The 27940-nt window shown below is 38.7% G+C and overlaps 1 protein-coding gene across 1 annotated transcript in view; it reads right to left on the bottom strand.

Moving 5' to 3' along the window:
• Positions 1 to 25018, bottom strand: part of GLIS3 (GLIS family zinc finger 3) — a 181172-nt gene extending 156154 nt beyond the window's left edge. The window contains exon 1 of the mRNA XM_051642348.1: positions 24640 to 25018. Within this exon, the coding sequence (XP_051498308.1) occupies positions 24640 to 25018 (379 nt within the window). The remainder of the gene's footprint in view (positions 1 to 24639) is intronic.
• Positions 25019 to 27940: the final 2922 nt, after the last annotated feature.

Here is a 27940-nt window from a genome sequence, read left to right on the forward strand (position 1 = left end):
TTTCCTCTCAAAGCTTTAGACATTTTTCTTTCCATTTATTCTTTCATTAGCTCAAGGCATGATAATTAATTGGAATTCACCAGGTCTTTTGTTGTTGTGACCAAAGGGAAAGGACCAAAAAAAAGACTCATTCTGTCTTGTTAAAGTGAGTCCTTCTACCTTCACAAAGCCAGGGTAGTAAGAGGGAGGATTAAGGCCACTTGAATTGCTCAGGCCCAGTAAGGACAACTCCATGTCCTTCCCTTAGCCACTATCCAATGGATTTATGGAGAATGACACCTTAACCACAGCTATTACTTTGAGAAGAGGAAGCTGCTGTGTTGGCAGGGTTTGGCATCCAAAGTTGGCTACTGAGTAAGCTCTGATGCAAAGACGCAGGAAACCACACTGGCATGCCAACGCAAGGGTGTGTGTGCGTGTCTGCAGGGCTGTCTGAAGGGCGGAAAGAAGTGTTCATGGGCAAAGGCATAAAAAAGGCAAAAGTATGCGTGCTCTGCTGAGCTGAAGCATCTTTGGTAAAGGGTGGAAACCCACACAAATGTCCTCACAGAGACTAAAATCTTTTTAAGAAGCTAGTCATCCCAACTGTGTATCTCTCCTCCATACTCAAAAAAGAATCAAGCTAGACTCATCGTTACATTAGGTGGACAGAGGGAATGTGCTACACAGCTAAGAGTAAATGTTCAATATTGATCATGTGATTTTTGAGGACTTCATCCTATTGACTTTCAGTGAAGTTAAATTCCCAAGTACCTAAGTAATTTTTTCAAATAGAGCTTGGCTTTATGAGCTGCTTAGATAATTCTTCAAGCTTTTGTCGTATGCAAGTATTCACATATTATTCTTCATACAGTTTATTGTGTAATTTATTATTCTCATGTGATTCTCCTTAAACTGCAGGGTTATGATTCCCTGCAATTCAGGCATTGCAATTCCCTGAAGTTAATGTGAATACAATACAAATCAGTGCCTCTTATTGTCAGCTGTGCTGGTATCTCACTATTACGGAAATACACACCCTATTCTACAGCCTGTATAGCATGTTAAAAAAAAAAATATCTCCTTTTGAAGTACTTCTGATGTCCACTGCATGCTAAAGATGCAAAACAAAGCCCATCCCACTTCCAAAAGACTCCAGAAGACTAAAACAGGCCAACAAAGAACAGTTAAAGTGTTTATAATTGAAGAAAAGATGATAACCAGAACAATGGTTATAGCATTTTTCCTTTTGTATGACTAGCAACTCTTTTTCATGCAACATTCAAGAATCAAGTCTGCAGAGGCAGACTGGATAAAGAAAGAGCTGATTTGCAGTCAGGGTTTGGAAGTTTTCAATTCCTAGATATGGTAGGCTGACCTTGGCTGGCTGACAGATGCCCACCCAGCCAGTCTCTCACTCTGCTTGCCTTCAATAGCACAGGGAAAAAAAAATCATATGGAAAAGCTACTGGGTCAAGATAAGGACATTTTATCAAGAAAAGCAAAAGCTGTGTGCAGATCCAAACCGAAATAAGGAAAGTAGTCACTATTCCCCATCGGCAGACAGGTGTCCATCTACTTCCTGAGCATCAGATCCTCAGTACATACAGCAGCTGCTAAGAAAGACAAATGTCACCCCCAGAAGTGTCCCTGCAGTCTCGTCCTTTCCCTCTACTTCTATGGCAGAGCTCAACGTTATGCGGTATAGACTATCTCTTTGGTGGTCAGTTTGGGCCAGCTGTCTGGTCTGTGTCCCCTCACAACATCCTGCTCACCCCCCACCTACTAGGCTGGTTTTTGTGGGGTGATGGGGAGAAAGTCTTGACACTGTGCAAGCACTGCTCACCAAGAGCCAAAACACTGGAGTGTTATGACTGCTGTTTTATCAACCCTGTCTAGGCACAAATGAAAAGCACAGTATCATATGGACTGCTGTGAAGAAATTTACCTCTAGCCAGCCAGACCTAGTATACCAGAAACGGAAAAAACACAAGAAATGTCAGGAAACTGCTCTGGTAGAGGCATATATGTGGGAAATCAGCTCAGGAGGTAGGGAGGGGAAGAACTTTCCAGTGAATGACTTCAGGCATCACCATAGAGTTCAAATTCACTTCTAAAAACACTATTAGAGTCCATTTTGAAAAGAGGAATGCTTTCCCATTATTACATCTTAAAATATGTGAGGAAAAGGAAAATTCAACTCTCTAGGTATTAAACAGTTACTTTTTCTGTTCAAATAAAGTAGTTGTAGGATTTCACAAGGCTTGCATTTTCAGGAAAGAAAGTCACTAGTTTCATAAGCAGGTTTCAGACAACTGCAAGGAATTTGAATACAAATATGAATACTTCCTTAGTCACACTGAGTAATTCTTTGGAAGCCAATTTCTGCTCTCAAATTATCATTACATAAAGGTTGTTGCTTTTTTAATCAGCAGACATTTTTCTCACAAGGATGTTTTTACCTGAGAAGCCTAAGCAAAGAAGAATCCTGAAGGCTCAGCCAAATTTGCAAACTGAGTTAAGCATTGCAGACACCACAGAGGTGATCCCATTTCCTCAACCATATTCTTTCCAGATATCATATTGACTATACCACCCCAATTCCTTCCCCTGCTCTTCTCAGGCAAATACTATGACTTGGATGTATAGGAGGACTTACCCAAAATGCCCTGAATCAGACAGGCAGAGGAGTGGTAGCTCCTCTCTGTAGAAGCAAGGCAGTGGGCTAAATGCAGTGGTGGCATGAAAAGCTGCAATGTAAATTGCTCCTCCCCCAGGACTAAGAGGAGGACCCCAACCACAGCCTTCCCCCTCTGCTGCTCCAGGAGACTTCAGCTGTGCACCACAGATACAGGCGGAGTCTAAAGTGACATCCTATCTCATCCAATTTACAAAGCGTCTCATGTAATTTACAAATGACATGAGAAAAGCAGCCCAGAATAAAAGCTATCTCATAGGCATATGGTTGAAATGTAAGCCAGTAAGACAATTTCACATAAAACTTACAATTGCTCCAAGATCCTCTCATTAGGTCTGGGTTTACTTTCATATGAATGCATGAAAGTATTAAGTTCATACACTAACTAGGTATCCTTCTTTTTGGTAGTTCTTCCTGACTGTCCTCAGGATTAGTAAAGAAATCTAACAACTGAGACTGCCCTCTTCCTTCTGTCTAGCATACAAACCAACTCCTACTTAGTTTCCTAGGCGACAAGGCCTAAAGCATGTACCCTCAGACAGCTTCAACAGGCCTAACAACCGTTGGAGACACTCCAAATTCATCAGCTAAGACAAGATTATAGGTCCTTTTACAATTCTTCTTGTTAAAAGTCAGGTGCTGAAATCTGGAAATCAGTTGCCTTTTCTGCAATGCCAAATAAATAAATCTTAAACCCTACCCACACACGTTAAATTGTGAATTTTGCTCCTAAGCCTATTCAGTTACCTACTCAATGGTCCCTTTGATATCAGGTCTAAAATAGGTACTAGTCAGTTTCAGCTCTTATTTTTGCCTTATGTTAATGACAGTAAAGTTTTCACCAAATTATCTTTGAAACAACCTCTTGGGTGGTTTCAATTTCATTCCATAAGATGAAGTGCAACACAATCACAGCCTGACATAACAAGCATTTGCTATATTAATGATGTCTTTGTTTCTCTTTAGGTATTGTACCTGGGTACTACTAAGAATGCACAGGAAACAAAACCATATTGCACATTGTCACAGATTAAGCACGTTTCACTCCCTAATGTATACCTACACAAGGGTAAAAGTACACCAATCTAAGAACTTTGTGAGTTAAACTAATAATTCATAAACTGGCACCTATAAAGTCTGAAGTCCTCGTGACTACATTTTGATCTTATCCATGTTTTCTAGTCTTCTAATCCTGTTATGATCATCACAGAATTTTTAAGTAGATCGCCACCATATTTTTCAGAAGTCTGCAGCTGAGGGGCAGGAAAAAACCCAAATATTTCTAAAGTTAACAGTGGGCTGAAGTATAGTGCTTCACTGCATTGAACTGTGCAATCTTTGTTACAGTAGTTTGAAAAGATACAATGTGATCAGCCAAATGAATGAACAACCCAACAGCTTGACCACGTGCAGTGAAGCAAATTCTCTGGAACAGGGTATCTCTTATCAGTAAAGGTGTGTAAGTTCTTAAGTATGTATGGGACAAGAACATTGCTGTGATCAGAGTGAAAATATATGCTTTACTAACATAAACAACTAAATAATATGAATCTCAATAGCCCAGCCAAGTTTTCTATTTTAAAGAAACAATGAAAGGCAGTTTCTCAGGAGCATGTTTGTTAGGACTGTAACTTAGCTCCTTCTTATTTGCAATTCTTACAAAACTACTTCTTCCTCCATGATTTTTTTTTAAAGAAAGAAATCTTAGTTTAGCTATAACAAGCTAGGTACTTGAAAAACAGAAAAAAGGAGATTATTATCATTATGTTCAAGTCTGGTTTTAACAAAACCCTTGCAAAGGATTCCAGCATCTAATTAAACAAACTCACTTTAGTGATCTGTGGGTAAAGAACTATTCAAATCATTCAGTTTGACCATTAATGAACTTATAGGTTAGTATACAGTGAAGGAATTCATGACAAGAGCAATCATGTGGAAAGAATCTGCTCATGACTATTTGTTCTTGTTTTGCAGAATACTTCTTTTTTCTTTTTTTTTTTCCTTTTCTTTTTTTTTTTTTAATCCAATCAATGAGGATTGGTTCTTTCTGGTTTAACATACTAAAACAGTTTCTTAGGTCTCCCCAGAGACTGAGGAATTCAGAATCTTTCCTGAACCAGAATATAAGAACTGCAGAATGAAAGAGTAACAGTGATTTTTTGTTTGTTTGTTTGTTTGCAAAGAAAACATGTCCTAATGTTTGATGCATGACTGTAAAAATTAAGCTAACTGCTGTAGCGCTTAAGAGATCATTTTTATTAGTCACAAATGGGAATATATTCTTCTCATATTCTCCAGCCCTCCCAATTCCATCTATAAATCAGCACCTCCCAATAAAAAACAGTTTTTATAAACATGACTTGGAAAAAAAAGTTAGAGAACACATTCAACATATTGTTCTCTCAGTAAAACATTAGGTCAGAAATGTATCTTTTTCCCAAAAATACCTACACAGTTTCACACACATGTTCTTTTCTTGATGATTCTGCAGCATTACTCATTACACACAGAAGGAGTGATAGAAGGGGTTGCATGCTCAAATGCTATTAAGGACTTGACATGTATCAATGTTTTTCAGTCACAGAGCTGTCTGTAAATGTACATTTTATTTTCACAGCCAAGCTAAGAGGGATGGGCAAGGGTACTGAGAAGAACCTTCTTGCTCTCTTACCTCCAACACCAGGCACGCTGTCCCACACATTTCAAATTACTCCTTGGTATTTGCCAGTTTACTCATGCTTATCCCCAACCTGCCATCAGGAGGCAGAACACAGGAGGAACACGAGAGGGTTCTTGGGTGAGCCACTTGTGTGAACAGAGGGGTTCTAGACTCACCAGTGACACGTGGCCCTGGAGCATAATGCACATCTGCAGGTACCCACTGTGGACAAGCCACTAGTGAACAAAGCAAGCTCCTTATCTCGAGTTAAACAAAACAGAGCTTTTCCTTGTTTCTAGCTCTTGCAGGCAAATGTCAACCTGCTCTTCAGAATAATGTCTAGACTGAGAAAGCATATATGTCAAACCTTCTGCAGACACTAGAAAAAAATCTGAAGCCTGCTAAAAAAAACTACTGCAGCTGCAAAACTCCTTTTTCCTGATTTACCTAAAAACTCGAAAGCTTGTACTCACAAAACCTTCTTTCCACGATAGCTTACAATCAACTCATTACATACTTAAAAATTGAAAAGCCTGTGCAGTACCTTTACACAGTTTTGCATGGTGCCAACAACAGCAAAACAGACCATTTTGTTTGTATACAGAATTAACTAATTAGATAATCTTTGCACAGTGCTTTAATGGTTACAGTTTGATTTTTTTCAAGAGTTGCTCATGTTCATCAGCTGGCAATGTAAGAAAACCAGGATCAGGATGTTTCAGCTGCACTTGGCAGTGCAAGAACCCAACCAAATGTGATCACTGCAGGTATGTGTTGTCTGTATCACGGAACTTGCTCAGTCCAACTCCCTTGCTACAGCAACTCTCAGTAGCACTTGAGTTTGAACTTTTCACACACCCCTATTGCACTTAGGCCCCACCTCTACTTCTGTTAATTTAAAATTAGATTTTTAAAAAGCACCTTACTTAAAAAGTAAGTTTTTAAATTTGTTTCCACTACACTCCAACCTCAGGATCCATCAAAGTGAGACCACTGCTGAAGGTTTAAAAAAGCCCATCAATTAAATGGAATCAGCTATAGCAAATTCAAGCTTATCATCATGTAGTCAGTGTTTTGAGACTTCATTTTCCTGACAGGCTTTTATGAAAACACAAGAAACAAGAACAATTCTATTACTTTCTAAGCATTTTTACACCCTGTATACTGTAAGATTTCTACAATATGTGGTAATAATTATGCTTTTTTTAATGCAGGTTATGTTGTTCTTTATGCTGTTTAAAAGGAATAAACCAAGTGAAACCAAATGCAGGGGGTTTTGTTTGTTTGTTTGGGTTTGTTTTGTTTTGTTTTGTTTTGGTTTTGGTTTGGTTTTTTTGTTTTTTGTTTTTTTTAATGCAGAGATTCTGGCCTGTTTCACTGTCTTTCCTTTACTCTTGGCTTCCATACAGAAATTGTCATCCCTTTTTTTCAGAAGATTGTGGAGGGTAAGAGTGTAGTAAGCTGGGTCTGGAAAATTTGTTTTCAGTGGTCTGCTTCCTTTTTCACATATGAGGCAACAAAAAAAAAAAAAAACAAAAAACAAAAAACTCACAATTTGTATTTCAGAGAAGCAAAAATAAGATGCCACAAGAAATATACCTGACTAACACAGCTATGATCTTCTCAGTGTCCAACAAGAGGACAACAAACAGTCCAGTAAGACTGACCTTACAGTGTTTGACCTAGAAAATAGTGAAGTAAAGAAAGTGAAGTATAGAAAAGAAAGTAAAGCAGAACTGCATCTTCCGGGTGAAACCTGTGAACTTCGAGGCACAACGCTTCCCAAGTCCCTCCCCCAGGAAGTAAAGCTTTGTAAAACTTCTCAAGTAACCTGAATGTCATTTACACAGATTTGGTTCTCAGTGTTCCCCTTGGCTTGCAGCAGGGCAATTAGCAGCGTATTCCCTTTGTCCAGCTGGCAGAATTATATTGTGGTTAAGTAAACACAGGGCACGTACACCTTGTTCTCCCTCTTCCTCCCACAGTTATCCCTTCTCACAGTTTCAGCTCCTACACCCAAACAAATTTCAATCAGTATTGGTCTTACCAGAAGTAAAAGGCAAAGTGATTAAAAAAATCTGCATGAAAGAAATCCATTACCTTCCTGCGCAAGAAAAAGACTTCCATTATTCACAGAGCAGATGATTCACACTGTAGTTATACCTGCTCTGTATGAGTGTCCTTCTGTAGCTGTATGTAAAGCATGGACTTTAATACCAGAGTATTGCTGCTAATTGTTAGGGCTGTCACAGTAGCTCTTCATCACTCTATGAAGAAACAGGAGGCTGAAGGGGGATTTGAACAGTGCTTTGAAAAGTCAAAAAATAAAAGCTAGCAATAATGGAGGAATAACCAGGACACAATGAGGATGAAGAAGATAGACTGGAAGCAGTAACACCATCACCGAGAGAAGAAACCCAAGAGTTACACTTATCACTGTCCTCTACCTCATTTGATTTTACTGCATCTGTTAAAGGAACACTTGCCCACAGAAGCTTCTGATATCTAGTACCAGTTTGGGGAAACAAGGACTAACCTGCACCTTTACTGAGTTGCCATGCCTGCCATGGGCACTAGTTCAGAGGTGCTACTACTCACCCTTGACAAGAATTCACCCTTCACATACAAAGAATCACACTGTGAAATTTTGATTAGGATGCAGCAGCATCTGGAAAATGTTTATTAACATTCATAGAGCAGGTAAATTTCAGACAAAAAGAGATATACTGAAGGCATAGTATGACAGGTAATTGAGAGGTATGTCCATAGCACTGTGCAGACTTTAAGACACTTTTGTAATTTGCAGTTGTACATTTTTTGTACAGTAACAGCAGCAGATTTTTGGCAGATACAATATTAGCAATGCCTCAGAGTACCTTGAAGATGCATTGCTAGTGAGAAAGCAGCTAAAGTGGAGATCAGGGAAAGAAACAGCATTTTTCCACAAAACTAACAGACATGAATACAACATAGATATGCCATTTCATATGTGGGTTTTGTTGTGGGGTTTTTTTTTCTCCAATGCGAGGGGGATAATCTAGCACAATGTCTTACCACAACACAAAAAGTAAGTGATGTATTTTTTCACAAACACACAGCAATAATCAGTGGACGCTATTTTTCTGATCACAAATTAAACAGCTAAATTATTTTATTCACTTGTACATAACAATAAATAAGTTTGCATCTTGCATTTTGAATTTGTGTTGCATTAGTCAGAAGCATATAAATTTAGGATGTGTGCACATCTAACTATGCAAACAGGTAATGAGTAGAAATACTGCAAACAATTACAATATTTACCAGAAAAAATGGATTAAAACAGTTGCTAAGAATCAAACCCTAAATCTTATCACATTGCAGTAAAAGCAGCAATTCACTTGTTTTATGAAGCAATCTAAATTTCAGAGTGCATCCTTTGCAACCAAGCGTTAGATAAAAACAACTGAAAATACTGATGCTGAGCTTTTTCTTTCAATAATTCAAAACAGTATTTTAAAAATGCTTTCAGCTGCAAAAGCAGATGCTTTGCAAGTCTTCCATTCCTTATCATTTCTTTAACAGCTCGTTTTTCCTGTTGTAAAATAATCCAGGGCTTTTGAAAAGTTGAGAGAGAAGACACTTAGAAAAAAAAAAAAAAAAGAAAAAAAAAGTAATTCTTTTCTATTGTCTTTCAAAGCTACTATTGTTCCTTAGTAAATTACTTATCTTTGGCAGTAGGCAATCCAAACTCAATTAACTTTCTTTCAACACTATTTTTACTATATTAATGTCAACAGAATCTCTCCTATGAAGAATAACATATTATGGAATATTATTGGAATAAAATAAATAAATCAGCCTAAAAGTCTAGAATCTAACAAATTTTTTTCCTTCACTTTCAAGGCTTCTGCAGAACTATCCATTATAGACAGATTTCCATGAGGTTCTAGGAAAGTCTAGCATTTTCTAATAAAATTCCATTAATTGTCTGCAAGGGCTACAAAATAAAGTGCTCCAGCAACCTTTCATTTTGGGTTTCAACTTTACCATTTGACAGGAAGAAACTGGTACCATCTTAAAAAAGTATCTTTCCAGCTGCACAGACCCTACCACCTCTCTCAACAGAAAAGGTTAAATAAAAACATCTTCAGATTAAGTAAGAAACTCATGTTGGAATCAGGGAATATTTTCTATTAATAAGGATGTACAAACTCCTGCTTTCATGACCAATGGGGGACACAGACACATAAAAAGAGCACCCCAGCTCTTAGTTTTAGAACTCTCTCCGACAGCACTATGATGACCCAAATGTATCAAAATATATTTACAAACCCACAAGAACTGAAGCCAATCTGAATGTGTACTTACGATCACTGCATGTGCACAAGCACTTGCTGAACTTGAATGAAGAGCAGTGTTCATAAAAGAACTACACTTGTATTTGAATAAGGATGACTAGATGATCTTTCGAGGTCCCTTCCAACCCCTAGGATTCTATGATAAGACTTCTAAATTTCAATCCTGGTTGCCCTATATATACACTGATATTTTCATCTCCTGTGGTTGAGACTATGATCCTTTACTCCTATTAGCCCTTAACTTCACACAGTATAGTATTTAGTAGGAGAAAGGGATTTAGCATTTGTCACTACAGTGTTTTCTGTATCAGATAAAAATTATGTCTGTCAAAGGCAAAATTTTAAATCAAGATCTATTTAGACTTATTTTCCATGTAAGGCTCATCAGTAGAGTTGGGGATTTGGGGGTTTCTCCCCAAAAGTGAAAGAGAGAATTTTTGCAAGCCCCAAGTTTCAGTGTCTCCACCACACAAGAATACAAGTCACTGTATGTGCTCTTTACAGGAGCAATTTTTCCTTTTTCATCAGTGCTGTTTGACATAACTGGTAGGGTCTGAGCTGCAGGAAGGTAAGAGGAGTGCTGAGGAGATATGCAAGAGAAGACAGTGTTATCTGAGGCCCAGGATGAAGCTCCAAGGCACACCCTGTACAAGCATGCTGGTACCTAGGAAAGCTTGCTGACAGAATAGAGGGAAAGGAGACAGAATTGTGATGCTGGGGACACCAGGACTTAACCACCATCCCAACTAGCGAAGACCAGTGGCCTTTGGTAACCACCAGTCAGAGGACTACGTGGAACAGGTATTTGTGAAAAGCTCTGCAGTAGCTAACTAGACACGTGGTCTGTCTCATTTGTTCTTCAAGTCTTTCCTGGAGCAGATCCAAAGCTGTTCCATCTTGCAAATGCACAACTAGTTAAACACCTCAGTGAGATACCAACCCTACCCAGTTTCTGCACAGGACTTGTTATGAGGTCAAGGAAAGTTCCAAAGCCTTCAGCAGCTTGCATATTTAGCAAGAAAATAATTTTTCTTTCGTGAGAAAGGAATTTAAAACAGCCACAGGAAAAAATGTGAAAAGTGAATGGTGTTGGTCTTATAAAGGATTCCAGGCAGAGTTAGCAATTTGACTACTAACTACACAAGGCCATTTTATGAAACAAATATTTCCCATCCCCATACAAGTTAACAGTAATAAAAGGACTGACCAAGAATAGACAGTTTCACTGAGTTTTGAATAATGCCCAGGGTCTGCTTGATCACAAATTATCATAAATGGATGTGAATAAACAAATCTATGTAAAACTGATTTCCCTCTCCGTGCATTTGAAAATGCATTAAATGGTCAAAAAAACTTTCATTATGACTTCTTTGCTGCTTCATCCACCTTCACATCAAAACAAGTGCAGTTAAATGACAATAACTTCTACTGCAACCAAGCAAGAAGCTTGAAAAAATATTCCCATCATGTGAATTCTAGTTATTTCAGAGATAAGTACTCACAGCTCAGGGCAGAAACTTCCCTTTCTCTTATGAATACACATAATGCATTCAGAAAGAAATGGCATTTCATGTGGAAATAAGATGTATAACTGCTCTTCACATCAGTGAATACAGTAGTTGACAAAGTATATGCAAGATGCCAACACAGCCAGAAATCAAGATAGAAAGCCACTTTAGGTGGTGCAGCAAAGCTAGCAAGCATCTGAGTACAGATTCAGTGGTCAAAATCTACCAGTCTTGCACCTCTATGGGCAAAGAAGAGTCAGGCAGCAGCAGCATTAACTATTCCACAGCTGAGGAACTGGCTAGGAAGAGTGCACAGAATATAAAAAATTGTCTACTAGCAGGCACTGAGGTCCCAAAAGGAACAGCATTTCTCTAACACCATAGAAGATTTTTAAAACATTTCCTCTTATTTGAAAGTCAACTAATTTTCTAGCTACATGCTTGAGCAAACAAATATCCAAGCAGTTGTAAGCATCATAATATTTACAAGAAACTGTGGATTGTGTTAGTAGATACATTTCACTACTTATCTGACACCAACATTGGGTCAGAGATTTTTAGAAGAACATTTATTTGGGAATGCTGATTGACAGACCAATTGCAGTTTGGCCGGCTGGAACTCCAAAGCCAGCTTGCAGATTTATTAACAGATGTTCAAACGTTAGCGTATAATAAATATACATTCAATATCAATCAAATATGCTGCTGCTGAACTCTTGACTATCCTCTGAAATAAGCTATTGAAAACATTTCAGTAGGACACAACAAGGACGTTAAAGTGCCTGTTACACAATCAAGAATTATAGCTAGCTGCCAAAGTAAACTTCCTGTTCATAATGTTAACAATGATGATGACTGCCTGTCATACTATACTGGTATTTAAATAAAGCATGGATTATGAACTCAGGTAAATATTAAAATCTATTCTGGGTTTTGTGAAATGTCTTTTTAGTAAGAATATCTGTTTTAATTTTACCTAAGTAAAAATTATTAAACTGTATGCAGAGGTTTTTGGGTTGTTGTTTTTTAACTCCTATGCTCAAACCACTTATTTAGGATGTTCCCAAACCACTTATGGTAAAATTCCTGGTAACACCAAAGCCTCTTCAGTGGCCATATCTCATTCAAGTCTCAGAAGCAGACCGACTGAGACAAAGTGTATTCCTAAAATGTAAAGTGAAGCTAAACTTCTTATGTAAAGGGCAGAATATAACACTAGTTAAAAGCACCATTTAGCCTCACACTCCTCATTCAAGTAACAGTAAGATTCGTTCAGGTGAAACAAAGAGAAACAATTTTCATCAAAATGCCAAGATTTGAAGATACTGAAAAGCAGACAGAGAACCTTTTTATCTCACTATCTCCATCTGCACTCCAGTCAATATGTCCTGAATGAAAATAACATTTTAACATATTGATCTACCATCAAAGAAGCAGAATTTCTGCAATATATTTCTGACTGTGCAGAAAAGAGTTATACCAACATGCAAAGTAATCCCTTACTAAAGCAATCCCTTATTAAAGTCCAAACAAGACTTTCTCAGTGCACCAGTGATTTCATCAGGAATTTGGCTGGAGCAAGATTTGGTGTCATTTCAGGGAACTTAATTCATGAGGCTTTTGGATGCACTTGCAAGGGGAAAGTGTAGTGAGGAAAACAGGTTTCCTCACCATTGCACACAGCTGTTATGGGTCAGCCAGGACACCAGTTCTTCTTACTGGCTGAAGTTCACCTACTACAGACATCAACATGAGACTCATGCCCTGGGGATGTCCCCTTGGACATCATGCACCTGCCATGTGAACCAGCTACAGGGCAACATGTCACGTCAAAATTCTCTCCAGAACTTTTACAAGCAAAATTTTATGCAGCAACTGCTTTGATACAGTAACTAAAGCGGGGGAAGGCAAGTCTCTTCTGCTGACCTCTCAGGTCAGTGCTGTCCTCAGACAGAATGTCAGACCCACGGTTAAATTGACAAACCTGAAGAGATGGTGATCTCTGCTCACTAAGGCATAATAATCCACCATAGACAGACTCTCTTTCAATTTCCTTTGAAACCTCTTATACAGGAAGATAGAAGTTGGCAGATCTATACCAGACAGATGCATTGAGTCCCTTAAATCAGTATTAGTATTATGCATGTACGCTTTTTCATTATAAACATTTGCTGCTGTCAAGAGAGCCAGAGCTACAGTAACTGAATGATGGTACACTTCTCACACCCACCAATGCTCTTCTACCTTCAGTTGCCCATACAGAGGCCCAAGACATCCAATTTCAAGGTGAAATTTTACAGATCTTTAGACATGCGCTTCCAAAAAAAAAGAACAAATACTCAAGTGTACAAACTGTGTGTTTGTATTGTGAAACACCTGCATGTAAAAATACACATGAGCCAGGCTGAAATTAAACTCATATATGACATTTTAATCAATCACATGCTGGTATACACAACATCTGAATGTAGTTTGCAAGCAAAAAGCTGTAGGTTTGCACAAGAATAGTTTTCATCCATTCTACCTCCCAACTTCAAAAAATTTCACTGCAACAGTTGAGGGATGGAATATTTCTGGGTACAGATACCCAGGAAGGCAGTAAGCTCAAAAACACAGGAATAGATGAGTGAACCCAGTTGCAAGGGTGATCAAAGATGAAAACATTTTTCATTGCTTTCAGAAGCATCTCACTAACAGTTTAGTTAACTAGCTGAATTTCTCCTGAAGGTCAGCCTCTAGAAATGTCATGTGTACAAACGTACAGCCTTGTTATGGAGCAAATGGGATGATCCACTGTAACAACTGCCAATTTATGCAATTTAAAATATTCTGTCAGAAGAACATACTGCAGTGCTCTCATTCATTCATTCATCCTTTGAAATCCAAATTATATGCATCCACAACAGAAAAAAAAAAAAAAAAAAAAAGTCTAACACACTCAATTACATTTGGTAATGTTCTAACTGTCCAAATACTGCTTCTGCCTCAGCAGACAGTAAAATCAATGACAGGAGTTGAATGGAACAACTTTCACCACAGAACAGGGTAACTGCTCCAGAAAGGAATTTCTCATTTCTGATAATCTTCCTATAAAGGTGTGCCCCTTCACAAGGGCATATGTATCAGCTGAATCCTGTATCATGAGACTGAAGGAAAGGGCTCAGGGAAGAAAAAACTCATTTTCCCAGTTCCTCCTGCTCCTCATGATGTTAAAACTGCTCCTTATGATGTTAAACCTGCTCCTTATAAACCCTTCCCATTCTAGGGGGACTATGAAGGAGAGTTTGAACTTCCAGAAACAATTCAACAGTTTTTGAGCTTCAACCGCAAATGTACCCCTATGACACCAAAACACTACTAGTTCTACCTGCTAAATCTCTCTAGAACCACCATAAAACAGCTGAAGGGCGTGCTTGTCACCTGCAGAATTTCAAACACATCAGTATAAAATGGCAATATTTGACTTAGTTCCATAAATACAATGGTTAAATGAATTCAACATTTCTCTAGCTGGTCAACCAGTCTCAAAAATTTCCCCCCTTTAAGAATAATCAAGGTTTTTATTTTTAAGACAATAAACAGAAAGTGTTTATTAGGTTTGCAAGATCAACTATCAAAGATAAATTAGGAGATCAAAATCCCACCTGCAGCCACCAGAACTAAAGATGTTTCTTTGCTGAAATACAACTTTACCATCAAACAAATTTCACTGGTTAAGTACGATACTCAGTAATGACTATTTCGTTGTAATTCTGTCTACCCAGCAAGTTTCCCATGAGAAATAAAAGATAAAAAACACACTTAGCTGTTGCAGTTCATATTAAAACAGTTTAATAGACTACAGTAAGCATTGCATAGCAGTATACTTTTTCTGGTACCTTACAGTTAATACCAGATTAAATTATTTTTGTTTGTTCAAGAGAAAATACTATTCATTCACTATAGACACATCACGCCCATCACTATGTATTATATTGTCATCACTGTCCTTGTGACTTGCATTGCAGTAATGCCCAGAGGTAGCAGTTGTGTCTGTCTGGGCAAACACAAAATAAATAGACTCTTCACCATGAATCCAAACAGAGAAGAGGGACAAATGGGGAGAGTGAGAATAGGGGGACACAGAATTAAAATGGTACGATGTGGGAAATGGTTCTTCTTCTTCACCACATAAAACTAAAACTACAGCAGACCAAAGTAAAATCCTACCATCCTGATGCAAATACGAGTTTGGACAACCTCAACTGAGCCATGTTTTTACATCTGCATCTCTGCATTCCCTGCCCTATGGCCCATTTTCTGCACCCAGCACATACTGAGCTGTGGTCTCAAGTCTGCCAAAAAGCTGACCTACCCTCTTACAATTATCAGTGAAGGACAAGTATAAAGAAACATGCAATGCCTTCAAGCACCTCACTGGCCTGAGATTAAATTTACCCTGGAAAGGAACTCTGAGACAGCTCTAACTATCAAATTCAACTTCAGAACAACCAGCCATAGTAAAATAGAAGAGAAAAAAATCTAATTGGTGCAGACAATTCCTGCTTTTCTTCACAGAGGCTTTAGAGAAGCATAGAATCAACATATATCTCAAGTTGGAAGGGATCCATAAGGATCACTGAGTCCAACTCCCTTCTCCTTGCACTATGCCAGGTATTTACAACTGTGTAAGAACCCTGAAAGTAAATGAAAGACCATTTTTTTGCACTTTATGTACAGAATATATGTGAGAAGAACAGCTTCTCTTCTAATTTTTTTCCATGGGTGAGAGACAAGAGAGAGCAGCCAAAGCAAAGCACACAGTTGGTATGCTTCCTTTTCATCATTATCAAACAGGTATGCTGCAGTGGGGAACAAATGAAGGAGCACATTACCATGGGGAAGGTCATACTACAGCAGAGCTAGGAAGGGGAACATAGTTCCAGAAGAATACAATGGTAACACACAAAAAAGCCAAATTCATCTGCAAAATTTAGTACTTGCATACATCTACGCTTAACTGTACACCAGGTTGCTTTTTGGCCCCTTGCCCTCCACATAAAGACACAAACCTGTTCTCTCTGTGTAGGTGCACACACAGTCCTGAAATTAATTTTGTGCTTTACATCAATAAATTACACTTAGGGTGGTGCTCTCAAAGCACTGTATAATCAATGTATATAAAAAATAACTTGTCCAAAATTTTTCAATTAGAAGTATAGAGGCACTGCAAATTTAAGTGACCTACCTATATTCACATCAAAATACTCAATACTCAGATGGATAAGTAACCTCAATGCAGTTTTCAAGAATTTTCAGGTACAAAACTTCCAGAAATTTCATATTTCAACTAGATTTTTATTCCAAATTTTTGCTATGAAAATGTGGCTGATACACGCACCCCTCTGTATAAGAACAGATTTTGTTAGTGCCACCTCCTGGTGATAAAATAAACCTAAAAAATCATGCACTAAGCTGAAAATTCCCACAACAAAGTGAAAATACAGTAGTTTGGCCTGGTTTGATTTGCTTGTTTACGATGGCTTGACTTGTGGCATCAGATTTTCCCCTCTGCAAACTTGAAGGATACAAAATTCATTGGCCACTTTTATGATTACATAAGTGCAGATGTATAAGCATCCTTTAATCTGTGTCAACTGAGATCAAAAAGAAAAGTATATTCCTGGAAGAATATCTCTCTCAGGAAGGTACACTTGCCTCAACTTTACACTTTGGGAATTTTGATGGGGAAGACATTCAAAGGCACAATGAGATCTCCATTAGACGCTGCCCATGGAGTCACGAGCTTGATGTCACCTCCCCATCTGGCTTGCCCGTGCTTTCTTTCAAGCCTTTTAGCTGCAGATACTCTTTGGATGCTACTGACAACAGCAGGTTGTTGTCATGGTGAAACAAGGTGTCATACAGCTACTGATAAATATACCCTATCACCTTCAAATGGTTTGCCCCAGTCTGAAAGAATAATGTTTGGTCTAAGAAAATTATAAAATGTGAGCTTTACTTAAATCTACCCCAATGCTATCTTGTAATTTGGGTAACTATCTTTATTTTTAAGTTCACTGTCCAGACCCACAAAGCAGAGGATAGAGGTATAAGTCTGGGTATGAAAGAAGTCACATTACACTCTTCACACAGCATGGTAAGTGTTGGAAATATGCCTAATACTCTTGAGGGATTTTACAGTTCCTGTGTAAAGTAGATCTTTTTTGGCATTAAGCCTAACACTCTTGAGGGAATTTTTGTAAGTTGCCTGGGGCCTTTATAACATGTAGTCCAACATGCATTTTGGTATCACCAGCTATTTTTATTTTCTTAAACATTCTGTTCTTAAACAAAATTTTGAATGCTTGAGATAAAGACTCTGCAAATATAGAGTCAAAGTCAATATAAATCAATATAAGTCAATATAAATCACTGCCTCTCATAATTTGTGTTCAAGAGTTGCCTGAACATCATTTATGTTCAGGAGTTGAACCATGCCTGAAACATGACAGGTAAGGAAACAAAAAAACAAAACCACAAACAAATTAAAAAAAAAAAAATCACCTGCAATAAACACTCCAAAGGAATGTCTTAGAACAAGGAATCTGTGTGCTACCTTTTATATAAAAAAGAAGTAAACCTCTGGTCATCCAGCCCCTTAAACTAATTACCACAGAATGGTTTGAGTTGGAAGGGATCTTGCAGATCATCTAGTTCCAACACCCATGCATGGGCAGGGACAGTCCCACTAGATCAGGTTGTTCAAAACCCTGTCCAACCTGGCCCTGAACACATCCAGGGTTGGGGCATCCACAACTTTCCTGGGCAACCTGTTACAGTGTCTCACCACCCTCACACTAAAGAATTTTTTCCTAATATCTAACGTAAATCTGCCTGGTTCCAGTTCAAAGTCATTACCCTTTGTTCTATTGCTACATGCCCTTACAAAAAGTCCCTCCCCAGCTTTCCTGTAGGCCCCCTTCAGGTACTGGAAGGCCTCTATAAGGTCTTGCTGGAGCTGAATAAGTCCAACTCTCTCAGCTTGTCTTCACAGGAGAAGTGCTCCAGCCTTCTGATCATATTCATGGCCGTCCTCTGGACTCACTCCAACACATTATGTCTTTTTTGTGTTGCAGACTCCAGAGCTGGACACAGTACTCCAGGTGGGGTCTCACAAGCGTGGAGTACAGGGGCAGAATCACCTCCCTTGACCTGCTGGCCACGCTTCTTTTGATGCAGTCCAGGATGTGGCTGGCTTCCTGGGCTGCAAGTGCACGTGACTGGCTCATCTTGAGCTTCTCATCAACCAGCACCTCCAAGCCCTTCTCCTCAGGGCTGCTCTCAAACCATCCTCCACCCAGCCTCACCCAGCCTGTAATTGTGCTTGGGATTGCCCTGACCCATGTGCAGGACCATGCCCCTGGCCTTGTTGAACTTCATGTGGTTGGCATGGGGCCACCTCTCAAGCCTGTCGAGGTCCCTTCTGGATGGCATCCCTTCCCTCCAGCGTGGTGTCGCTGGCGAACTTGGGAGGGTGCACTTGATCTCACCGTCCATGCTGCTGATAAAGATGTTAAACAGCGCCGGTCCCAGAACGAACCCCTGACGAGCACAACTCCTCACTGATCTCCACTTGGACATCAAGACATCGACCACAACTCTATGAGTGCAACTATCCAGCCAATTCCTTATCCACTGAGTGGTCCATCCACCAAATCCATATCTTTCCAATTCAGAGACCAGGATGTCATGTGGGACAGCATCAAATGCTTCATACAAGTCCAGGTAGATGACATCAGTATCTCTCCCCTTGTCCACTGATGCTCTCACCCCATCGTAAAAGGCCACCAAATTTGTCAGGCATGATTTGCCTTTGGTGAAGCCATGTTTGCTTTCACTGATCATTTCCTTATTTTCCCTTTGCCTGAGCAGAGCCTTCAGTAGAATCTGCTCCATGATTTTGCCAGGCACACAGGTGAGACTGACTGGCCTGTACTTTCCTGGGGCTACTTTTTATCCCTTTCTGAAAACAGGGGTGACTTCTGGGCTCCACTCCCCTCCAGAGCTTTATCCCATGGTATCCTGCCAATCAGATACCTGAAGAGGTCAAAGTCTGCTCTCCTGATGTCCAGGGTGGTGAGCTTGCTTCACACCCTCCTTATTGCTCCAAGAATCCTGAACTCCACCATTTCATGATCACTGCAGCCAAGGCTGCCCTTAAGTTTCACGTTGTCCACCAGTCTGTCCTTGTTGGTGAGAACAAGATCCAGAATAGCACCTTTTCTTACTGGTTCCTCCATCACTTGGAGAACGAAATTTAAATCAATGCAATCTAGGAAATTCCAGAATTGCTGGTGCCTTGCTGTGTTGTTCCTCCATCAGATACCAGGGTAATTGAAAACCCCCATGAGTACAACTATGGCTTGTGAAGGCAAAGCTGCTTCAATCTGTCTATAGAGGGCCTCATCTGCTTGTTCTGAATTGCAGAACTAAACTCAAGGAGTTTAACGATCTCAGCTATGCCCTTTTGTAATGCCCTAGAGCAGACAAAAAAATCCACCAAGACCCAACCCTACTGTCTTCAGAATGGATTTCACCAACAACTGCTGGAGCTGCAAGTAAATATTTCCTTGCCTTGAGGGAACCTGTGTTGTTTTTCAAGCATATCAAGGCCACTGAAGCATACACAAAGCTGGAAAATGTGTTCTGCTGGATAAAACTAAGATCATTATGACTTAATCACTTTGCTGTACCTAAACACGATCAATAACTAGGCTTTAAAACTGCTGAGTATTGATTATAGAAAACAACTGAAAAATAAAACAAGTCCTGAGTCAAGTTTTCTGCGTAAGGAACCGCACAGAATACTGATGAACATCTTTTTTCAGACTGTGCCAACTGACACACAAAACCAACAGTCGTAGAGAGCAAAACAAGTGTGTTAAAGATATTTCAAGTGTGGCTCAAGAAGCTTACTGATTAACACTTCTGTACATAACACTCTGCATAGACCTGTGTGGTGATTGTTCAAAAGTGAAACAAGGCTGTCTTGGCAACTGGAGACAAATGAACCCCCCTAACCAAGTTCACACTTCTCACATGGCTTAGCAGCATTGGAGCTGTGTCTTCTTCCAGAGCCTCCGGGGTAAAAAAAAAAACACAACAAAACAAACAAACAAACGAAACACCACAAAAAAAACCACACACACACACAAAAAAAACCACAAAACCAAAAAAGACCAAAGAAAAAAAAGACAACAAAAAAACAACAACACAAAACACACACACACGCACACCCCAAATATAAAAACAAACAAAAACCCAACACAACAAAGAAAAACACCCCACATAACTCATTCCAACCCCAAGATTTAATGCCTGTCAACAATTTCCAGGAGGAAGAAGAGCCTTAGTAATCTCCAAAAGGAAATATTCTCACCTTACACATGAACAGTAGTTTATTTGTTTTACTAGAGAAAAATTAGTCATATTTGCATGGAAATTTTAATTATTTTCATGTCAAGGAACAAACTTAACACTGCAGAAACCACAGAAATGGAAGATGACAGCTGTCTTTTCAGTGGATCTGGAAAGGAGAACAAAAGGGGTCCATGCCCACCTGCACAGGTTTCTGCATTTCTTACTAACAAAGGTCCAGATTTGCTACTTCAAGTCCCACCTCAAGTATTTTCATGTCAATTCTTCATAGCTATAGCGGAGTCTTAGTCACACATCCACATGTGGTTTAGTAGAGCGAGCAACCAGGGTGGAACAGAAGGCCAGACTGGCTTCCAAGGCTTGAACTGCCCATGTGCAGTTCATGTTCACACTGGCATGTGCAATGCCACCTGCTGCCAAGAAGAATGGGAGACACGAGGAGATCACTGTGGCTGTCACGACTGAGAGCTGCTCAAAATTTCTAGAAAGTCTTGCCAGACATACCAGGTCAGTAAGTCACAATAGTGTCAATAAGTCACACAGTCACAATAAGGAAGATCAAAAGCCTACAGGCTGCCTCTCTCCTACACACGTCCATGTCGGACATCTCCACCAGGTTGTGAAGCATGGTGCCTGGAGGTACAGCAGTTGCACCACCTCCACAAACAGCACCTCAGCACGGTATTTTGGTCACAGAGGAAATTGTCCATCAGCCAAATCCAAGCTACTTTAAGACTACGATATATTGTCTTGCAGGACAGGAAACCCACTCCTAAACTTGCAATTAACGGCCATACAGGTGTTAAGTATCATCATAGTGATTCAGACGAAGGATCCAACTCCCCCAGCAGGACTCTCTCCCCACTGGTGCTGACAATAACACTGAGGTAAAACTGTAAGGTGTCCTCCAGAACTACTTCCATGTCTGTCTTCTGCAACTACCTACACCAGCAGAAATATGTTTGTCTTTAATAACTCTTGATGGACTTAAAAAACATGTTTTCATTCACTAAGTAAAAGAAAACAGTAAAGGTGTTGAACATATTGGTCCTTTCAGAAAGTGTGTCTTGTATTCAAAAAGATTTGGGATTTTTATTACTACATGAGAACACCTGGGATGTGCTTGAACATAGTCCAGCTCACACCTACAAGTCCATTGCCTACACAGGACTGAATAAGGCAAGCAATAAGAACAGCTACTAGGTTTTCCAATGCGTATAAAGTGCAGATATGCTGGTCATAAATCCTTGAAACTGTAACTTTTGGACATTACTACATTTAGATCATAGTTATAATTTGAACTATTTGAAACTTATATACTTTTAAAAAATTACATTCTTAATTGAACACAGGAGAAAGCCGGATTTTAAAAATTACATTATTTTTCATTGCAAGGCTCTGTCAAAAGATCTGCATTGATAAGAGAAGATGAAGACCAGAACTGGCCAGGTTATGGTATTGTGCCTTCCTTTACAGTTCTCACCCTTTCTCCCCTTCCTGCTCATTCTTGCCTGATAACTCTTTAGCTCACTTTCACCTCAGCAGATACTGTCACTAAAGATGTCTTTCTAGGCCTAAGTAACCCTGTAAGGTGTGAAAGTGCTTATTCACAAAAAGTGGTCATATACACATACACCAAACAAGAAGAGAGACTATAGGTTTCCAGTGCTAAATACAGGTACTATTAGGCCTGCATTTTGCACCTGACTTCTGTGTGAAAATATGGAAGTGTACCCCCCTATTAAAAAAACAAAAACAAAAAAACACTGTACTAGCACGTTTTTATGTCCTCATAAAAACGCACCATTACACTATTTTATTTTTCATATGCACAACATAGTATTCAAAAGCATATTACACCATCAGTACCACACAGGCAGGAAAGTAACTGAAGTCAAGAGATGTAACTAGTGCATGTTCAGACTTGCATTTTTGTTCCATACAGTAACACAGGACAATGTGCTCCAGGTTAACATCATGCACGAAAGTGGAACAGTTTCTCTTCGTGTGACTTATATAGCATCCTTTCTAAAACCCATATCCTTTCAAGGCTTTTCAATATTATACAAGATAAAGAGAGTCTTTGTGCAAAGTAAAGACTCTGCATATTGTGGTTACTGTACCTTATTACTGTTCTCTTTTTGTGCACCCAGCACCACTGTAAACAAAAAAAACGAAACTGTAAAAACACAAGGCACACAACTGGATTGCCCAAAAACATTCTGTTCTTTCCTCCAGCCCACACTGAAGCTCAGTTTTGGGTTTTTTTTTTAAACTGTTTTACCCATTATTGTAAGATGCAGGGAAACTATTCCAAAACACCAGCAAGACATTTTGTTGTGTATCTTGCTGCTTTTACCATCCCAAGTTTTGAAATGAACGACCAAAGCAAACTTCTATAACTGATACTGAGACAACTGTAAAATGTAAACTGTTGTCTTCTTGAGATGAAGGTTTAACTAAAATAAGCACCTACCAAATTACATTTTCCTCTATGTACCCATCATTAGAAAAGGACAAAGCATGAAAGAGTTGAACAAGCATAAACTACATGAGCGTTTTCTAAAGTTTACAGTCTTGTTTACATGCATGCTAGGCTTTATAGTACATAAGAAAGTTCAAAGCCCTAGAAAATTAACTGGACATGACCAAGTGAATGAGACTCAGCTTTTCCATGTTGGGTACATTTCCAGCATGCATAATCTCAGCTCTGGTTGTGCTGATAAGAATTTTAAAGCAAAAGGAATTACTAATACTAATCCATTGAAACACAGAATCTGAAGTCCATTGTATCTGGAGTCCACAGTACCTTGTCTAACCATCACTGTTGATACAGAGGCCTTCTTAATGCCAGCCCTTCAGCTGAATTCTCTACTCCCTATCTCTCAAAATAGCAGACTGTTTTACATATGTGAGAGCTAATCAGACCAAGAAGAAAAGATGGAAATAACAGCAACTAGGAATAGAGTAATCAGACACAGCAGATCAAAATCCCTAAGCCAAGGACATTAAATTATGTGACACTCTCTTCCCCCTGAGATGCTGCTCTAACACATACTGCAAGGGGATTAGCTGTTATGCAGGGCTACTTTAGAGGCCCCAGCATGGATTCCCTGGTTTTAGCCATGTAATTTTGAAGAGAGCAGGAATGAGGTTCTATGTGTAGTGAGAGAGAAATAGAAATGTTCCTCTTAAGCTTATCATGTGAGGAGTCCACCTCTCTTTGCTGTAACAGAAGCTTAGAGCTACATGCTGTGAATTACTCTCACCACAACCACCAAAGCAAGCACCAGACAAGTGCTCTCAGAGGTCATGCAATGAATATGTATATGCATTACTCCTGATCTGACTCAGCAGACCACTTAGGCATGCAGTTAACTTTCAATTTGTTTGACTTCAAAGACCCAAGAGCAGACAGTCAAGTACTTTCTCATAGATAGGTCAATCTCTGATACACAAGGACTTACTCACAGAACATCAGCCTCCACATGTATCATCATCTTCTACAGCATAAACAGTGGTTCCAAAAATTGGGTTGCAAATTTGAGACAGGCTTCAAAGGGTTTTTACAGCTTGTCCAGCCTAAGCAGTCTAAAAAACATGACTACATTGATGCTTTCATCCGTAAGCAGCTGTTAGTCACCAGTGGAAAGCTTTGTTCATGCATCCAAGGAGGAGTACTTCCGATAGCACTCACAAAATTCTTGTGTCACAGAACATAAAATGACCATCTGGATTTGTTGAGTCAAGAGGTTAGGTTAGCAAAATGAAGTCAAACTACACAGTTTATAAACAATCTTCTGACAACTCGGGGATTCTGAGCAACTGCTGTGTAACACAAAGGCCCTAGTAATAAAACAACATTTAATTACTTTTTTTGAAAATAGTAAAACATTTTCTTTCAGTATCTTTTCCTTTGTATTAAGAAACTGACAAAGAAGAGACTGGATTCCATCTACTAAAACCAATACTATCTGGGTAGGCGACAGTGTAGAAGAAATGCTTTTACAAATAGCAATAGGAAAAGTGATCTACCTTCACCTGTGCATGGGGAGAATGTACTTCCAAATTCTTGCTGTTTTGGCTTTAAAGTCTGAGGGACTGGCAGTCCTGGAAGCTGTGGGACTTGTAATAAAGACATACCAACCACTTGTTTCCTGATATTTATAACAGGAAAGTTAATAGTACTATCAGTAATGTTGCTCTGAGGAGATATCACTCCTCCAAGGGGCATCTTTAAGTGTAGGCTGGCAGAGAAGTTTCCAACAGCTGGGCTTGGGCTGCTGCTAACTGAAGATAGGCAGGGTGCTCCTGCATATACTCTGATACGTAGGATTTGCTGTCCACTGGTCATTCCAGGTCCATGAGGAATACTTGTTGTCCAGTGGCTCATACTGCATGACCTCCCATTCATTTTTAAGAAGTTAATGTAATCGGGTTTTTACAGACCCACAGCTATGACTGATATAAATCCAAATTCAGTAAGTAATCCATTGTGTATTTTGCCTGTTTAAAAAAATATAGAAATAAAAATAATTGATATTGTAGTAAATTATACATTAAAGAGTGACTGTTAACTTTGTGACATTACTGATTACAAGAAACAAAATACAAGCACTATATGGTCTGTCAGGGAGAATGAACGAAGGCAAGCAGTAACTTAGAACTCTAACATGGAGAAAACCTGCCTCTGAAAAGCTGAAGTTTGCAATAAGGTTAGCTGCCTTCACATTAGCTAAACCAGCCATGAAATTAAGTGAATGTTGACCAAGTGCAAGAAGGCAGCCTGGAGAGAAAACACCCTCTGGTAGGGAGTTGTCATTAGGATGAACACGGCTGTCACACCTTTCTCTGCCATCCTCATCTAATTAAAATGGTGCTGAAAAGCACACACAGTAGACCAGCACTATGCAGATACAGAAAAAACATGAAAGAGATAGAAGTTTACATTCTAAAGGATGTGCATACAACAAAATTAAGAGGGAACAGCAAAATCACAGAAATGCCTCTATGGTCCTTCAAACTCTGTGGCACTTCACAACAGAATAGTATTGCAAGAAAGCACAGCACAGAAGCATTCATAAAGATAACTGCGATCACTTCAAAAGTGAATGCTTACTGTAAGCCTATAGATATGTCATAATTTACATCCAATTATAAGGAGCAAATTTTCAAGGATATACTTCAAATTATACCAGTAATTTTTGAATTTACATTCTTCTGTTACTTAACTTTTCGAAGACAAGACTGGTAAAGGGTTTGAGAGATCATCTCAGCCTCAACCTACCCAAAGGCAGAATCAACTAAATCTAAACTAAATCTAAACATTTGTTGCCATAAAAAGGATTTGTAGGCAAAAGCTGTACTTGACAGTTTAAATCACTGGGCTATGATATGGTACAAATAGGGTAACTTCGTCCCTAACTCAGCTGAACAGCATATGCCCAACTTTCATCACATAAGTAGTTTGATCAATCACAGACTCAGTGCCTAATTAAATTGTTCAGGCAAACAAATTAAGATAGAAATTAAGCTGAAATACGGCTTCAATTATAGTTTTCACTAATATATACATTAAGTTTTTAATTATTATGATCTTGCTGCAGCAAAAAACTTTTCCGTAACTTTACCTTTAGCACACAGGATTTTCAATACTGAAACCAACAAAATTATAGCCAGTATATTCATGATTGACTTCAATGTAAAACCTTCAAACTTAACCCTTCATTTACTACAATTCTGCAATGTCTCAATTTTCTCAATCTGTGAAAACACATCACTTTATTTTGGAAAACTGCATTCATAGCACACTTTCAGATCAGAGTAAAAGCCATCTAACTGTCTGTACATACATATACGCACAGATATTGGCACACTCATCAGCTGAAACTCATAATGAAAGGCCTAAGCGTATTATCTTCAAAGGCAAGAGCAAAATCCTTATGGACATTCATGAGAGAGATGCCCTAACCACATTTAAAAGGTCATAAAATATTTATTGTACATACTGTTTTTCATTTTTACATTTTTATATTATGGGAATAAAGACTGTAAAGCACACCGATTAAAAACAATGTTATTTATTTTCACGTCCGGCTGAAGCACAAATCACTCTGCAATTCAACCAAGTCCAGGGAGAGCTGAATGTTCTTAAATTCTCAGAGTTCGTTTTAAAGCAAAATGTATGTTGCCCTAACACAGCTTACTAGATCCTTAGAAAAGGACATACAAATAAAGGCAGTTGTCTTGCTGGAAAGCTATACACCATGTCACTACAAATTGCCTACAAATAAAAATTCTTCTTGCCTGTAACTCGTCTGGAAAAGTACTAATATATTCAAGAAAAGATTACACATGACAAATGCACCTTTAGTTTAATCAACAGAAGAATATTTCTACATAGCTTGCCCAGCCTTAACTTCTGTTTTTAGTAGGTTGGTCTCCATTGCTACTCTTCTACAGTAATACTGTATCTTACAATGACTAACGGTGTTCTACGCTGTCATTATCTCAATTTTATCGTTGGCTATTGCTAGTTTTATTACACTTGAAGAAAGCTAGCTGGGCCCATAACTTCTTACCTCTTGCTAGTAAGCTGTATTTTGAACTGAATGACCTGAATGTGCAAGTCAAACAACCTTTTTGATGAAAGTTAAGAAACAAGTTAAGTAATTTATCTGCATTTCTTCATCTGTTCTCCTTGCTGATTCTATAGTGAAGATGTGTAACATTACATTAACATGCAAACCATTACTTCCATTCTTTAAAATACTAAAGCACTTTGAAGAGCATAATTTTTACCCATTTTTTAAATTATTATTTTATTTTCCATTCTGTTTACTTGTTCATGAGTGACTTTTCATTAATTAGATTAAAGTAATCATGATATAAGGACTTCCATCATTATATCAGGACCTTCTCATATCAAAGTCAGAGTGGCCAAACTAATTCAAATCAAAACAATGGATTGCCTAGAGTGCATTAAAGCATATATAACTAACTAAATGTCAATTGCACTTGAATTATAGTCTAAAAGTCTACCCGACTTCTACATCAGATCCATAAATAGCTCCCAGTCATAGCTACTTATAAGAGTGAAGACATCATAAGTTTCTAACCAGAGTGATCTTAGGAATTGTAGGAATACAGCACCAAACACAATACCTCATTTATAAATAAGCTTAGAAATCCTGAAGAGGATTGAAACTTAATGTATTAAGTTAAAAGACATTAAAATAAAACAAATGCACAAAAGAATACTATCCTGAGACTGAATGGCTGTACTGACAAATTCTTTTGTTCTTTCAAAGGAATAAAACAACTAGTCACCTCTTAA

This window comes from Apus apus, chromosome Z (genome assembly GCF_020740795.1).
Source record: "Apus apus isolate bApuApu2 chromosome Z, bApuApu2.pri.cur, whole genome shotgun sequence".
NCBI classification, from domain to species: domain Eukaryota; kingdom Metazoa; phylum Chordata; class Aves; order Apodiformes; family Apodidae; genus Apus; species Apus apus.